The following is a 3,388-nucleotide window of genomic DNA, read 5'->3' as shown; positions in this document are numbered from 1 at the left end:
AAGATGTTATGAGTTGTTTTTTAAAAAAAAAAGTTTGTATCTAATGCAATTTTTTCATGTTTGTTGATATTTTAGTAGTTATTTTCACTTAAAACTATTTCTCTAAATAAAACAAACTTATCGAATGAGGTGTTAACTAAAAAATAAAAGAGAAAATGTAAATGATAGAGAGCGAAGACAAAGATGTATGTGAATTTATGAACAATGTATTTAGTTATCATGACAACCTGAGTAGAGAGAAAACAGATAAAGTATCACATTAAAGAGTTAGAAGTCGAGTAAAATTTATGTAGTGTGTTACTCTAAAGCTTAGAGTTATCGTTCGAATCGTCAGATAACATGTTCGATGTATTGGTAGAAGAAAAGAACGAAAGTGTTTTTTTTTTTTTTCTTAAATAATAATTTTGAATTGGAATTGAAGAAGAAGAGAAGTACCTCTTTTCTCTCTCATAGTTTAAATAGGAGAGAGAGAACCTTGAAAGAAGGAGATAAAAGCTCAAAAGGGGACACACCCATTGAGCTGCTCTCTACTCTGTTTCTTCTTACTTCCTTCTTTCTCTCTTTCAAAATATTCCATTTCTCTTTCTCTTTCTCTTTCTCTTTCTCCAATTTTTCCTTCACACACTTTTTCTTTTTTCACCCATTGCCCATTTCTTTCTTCTTCTGCTTCAAAATCTTGAAGAAAACAGAAGAAAAAAAGAAAAATTTTCAACTTACAAACACCCACACTTTGTGAATCTTCAATTACAAGAAGAACCCACTTTCATTTTTGTCTCTCACAAGACACAACAACACACTCTTCCACCAACACAACACTTTATTCTCTCTAACACCAAACACTATGAGTAAACAGGATTTCATGAACATTCAGGTACATTTAATCTTCAGTTTGACTGTTTTGTTGTTTCCCTTTTAAATTCCTTGGTGGGTTCTTACTGAAATTTTTATGTTTGTTTATACAGGCTTGTGTTCTTAGAGTTAACATTCATTGTGATGGATGTAAACAAAAAGTGAGGAAAATTCTTCAGAAAATTGAAGGTAAGTTGTAATCATTGGGGTTTTTTCTTTTTCTCTCTCTGGTTTTATCAAAGTACAGCTCAAACCCTTGATTAGCTCAGAGATTTGTTATTTTTTGTGTGTTTTTGGAGAGATTTTTTACTGTTTTTGTTTTGGGGTTTTGTTATTTTAGGAGTTTACACTGTGAAGATAGATTCTGAACAAGGGAAAGTGACAGTAACTGGAAACATAGATCCAGGGAAACTGATAAAGAAGCTTGAGAAATCTGGGAAACATGCTGAGTTATGGGGAAAGCAAATAAGTTCAAACAATATGAACAATTTCAACAATTATAACAATTTCAACAATCAGTTTAAGCAGATGCAGTTTCAGAATGTCAAAGGAGGAGGAGGAGGAGGAGGAAAAGACAACAATATGAACAACCATAAGTTACAGATGGAGAAAGCTTATCTTCAACACCAACAACAACAACAACAACAACAACAATTGAAGGGGTCCAACAACATCACTAACAAAGGAGGTAATATCAGCAACAACAATAATATGCATAGTCTTATGGTTCCTCCTAAAGATAAGAAATCTGTTAAGTTCAATTTGCCTGAGGAAGAATCTGATTTTAGTGGTGATGAGTTTGATGATGATGAGTTTGATGATGAGTTTGATGATGATGATTATGATGATGAAGATGATGAAGATGATGATTTTAGCCATGGACATGGACATGGACATGGGCATGGGCATGGGCATGGCTTACCTAACAATATGCTGCCTGGGATGGGTAAAAAAGGAGGGTCATTTGGGGCCAATGAACCCGTGGCATACACGAATTTCAATCCGATGAATGGTAAGAAAGGTGGGGATGGAGGTTATGCAAAGAAGGGTGAAGTTATTGACTTTCCTATTGTGATGAAGAGTAAGGGAGGAGGTAATGAAGGTAAAGGCGGCAAGGGAGGAGGGAAGAAAGATGGTAATAGTAGCGGTAGTGATAGCGGGACGAAGAGTAAGAGCAAAGGAGGAGATCAGAAGAAAGGAGGGAAGAAAGGGGGTGGATTTCTAGGACTAGGTAAAAAGGGGTTGTTTGGTTTTGGTGGTAAAAATGGTAGCAAGAAGGACAATGGTGGGAAGAAGAACAAAGGGAGCAGCAATAATAACAAAAGTAGTGAGAATGGTGGAGGAAAACATAATGGCAATGGAGCCAAAAAAGGAGGCAAAAGCGATGGCCTCCATGAGTTTGACAAGATGGATCTTGGCTTCCATGACCTTGATATTGCCAAACCAAGCAAAGGAGGAAAAGGAAATGGAAATGGAAATGGAGGTAGTAATGGTAATGGTAATAGTAACGGTAACGGTAATAGTAACGGCAATAGTAAGAATATAAGCCAGATGAACCAAATGGGTCAAATGGGCCATGGTAATGGAAACAGAGGTCCAATGGGCCATGCTGGTGTCAGTAGAGGCCCACCAATGGGAAATTATGCAATGAATCCGATGGGTAACATTCCAGCAGTACAAGGTCTACCAGCTCAACCAATGATGAATGGAGGAGGAGGAGGATATTATCAAGGAATGGGACAAGGGAATCCCTACACCCAACAACAACAACAGTATATGGCTATGATGATGAACCAACAAAGGGGAGTTGGGAATGATATGTTCCAACCCATGATGTATTCGCGCCCGAACCCAGCCGTGAACTACGCTCCACCACCCCCAATGTTCCCTCCGGTTGCAACCGATCAATACACGCACTTCTTCAGCGATGAGAATACAGATAGTTGCAGTATAATGTAAATTTTTTTTTTGCCCTTAAATATCCTTTGTCTTGGTTTATTTTCTAGGATTAGTGTTTTTGTGGTAGCTATATAGTTTTTAGTTGAATGTAGAAAAATGGTTGCAAGGTTTTATAGTAGTACCATTGCTTGTGTTACTTAAGAAGCAAAAAAAGAAGTAGAAAAATGGGATCAAAACTTTGATTCTTTTCACTGTTTAGTCCCTCCAAAACTCATTTATTATTTTACTGTTTCTATTTTCTATTTTGTATTTCTCTTTTTTTTTTTTTTTTTTTGCCCTTTTGTCATTATAACGACACTTTCAACTTGAAGAAACATAATAAAAATAGAGTCCTTAGAGGGCTCCACAGTACCTTATCATCACAGTGGTTTGTCAGTTTAGTAATGGCTTTCTGAACTGATGAATTATTTTTTTGGTAAATTACTTTTTTTTTTGTTCCTTTGACTTTGGTAACTTATTTTGTCATTATCCTTGTGTTGGTTAGTGTTTAATCTCTGTATATTTAAAGGAAATGTAACATGGAGTTTGAAAGTTGAAAGTCTTTTTGGAATTTAGCTATATGAACTGATAAACAATCAAA

The 3,388-nt window shown here is 35.8% G+C and overlaps 1 protein-coding gene across 1 annotated transcript; it reads left to right on the top strand.

Annotated features, from left to right (window-relative positions):
* The first annotated feature begins 478 nt into the window (after positions 1-478).
* LOC101209838 (heavy metal-associated isoprenylated plant protein 34) lies at positions 479-3,167 on the top strand. The gene is made up of 3 exons (XM_031885251.1): positions 479-871; positions 963-1,038; positions 1,190-3,167. The coding sequence occupies exons 1-3, from the start codon at positions 842-844 to the stop codon at positions 2,806-2,808; spliced, it is 1,725 nt and encodes a 574-aa protein (XP_031741111.1). The 5' UTR covers positions 479-841; the 3' UTR covers positions 2,809-3,167.
* Positions 3,168-3,388: the final 221 nt, after the last annotated feature.

Source organism: Cucumis sativus, chromosome 1, assembly GCF_000004075.3.
Source record: "Cucumis sativus cultivar 9930 chromosome 1, Cucumber_9930_V3, whole genome shotgun sequence".
NCBI classification, from domain to species: Eukaryota; Viridiplantae; Streptophyta; class Magnoliopsida; order Cucurbitales; family Cucurbitaceae; genus Cucumis; species Cucumis sativus.
This window is presented reverse-complemented; position numbering and strand designations above follow the sequence as displayed.

What these genes read in the sequence shown, in the direction of transcription:
- LOC101209838 (XM_031885251.1), top strand. Translation starts at nt 842, where the DNA reads ATGAGTAAACAGGATTTCATGAACATTCAG. An exon ending in AGGATTTCATGAACATTCAG is followed by an intron (nt 872 to 962) that starts GTACATTTAATC and finishes TTGTTTATACAG; the next exon opens with GCTTGTGTTCTTAGAGTTAA. An exon ending in AATTCTTCAGAAAATTGAAG is followed by an intron (nt 1,039 to 1,189) that starts GTAAGTTGTAAT and finishes TTGTTATTTTAG; the next exon opens with GAGTTTACACTGTGAAGATA.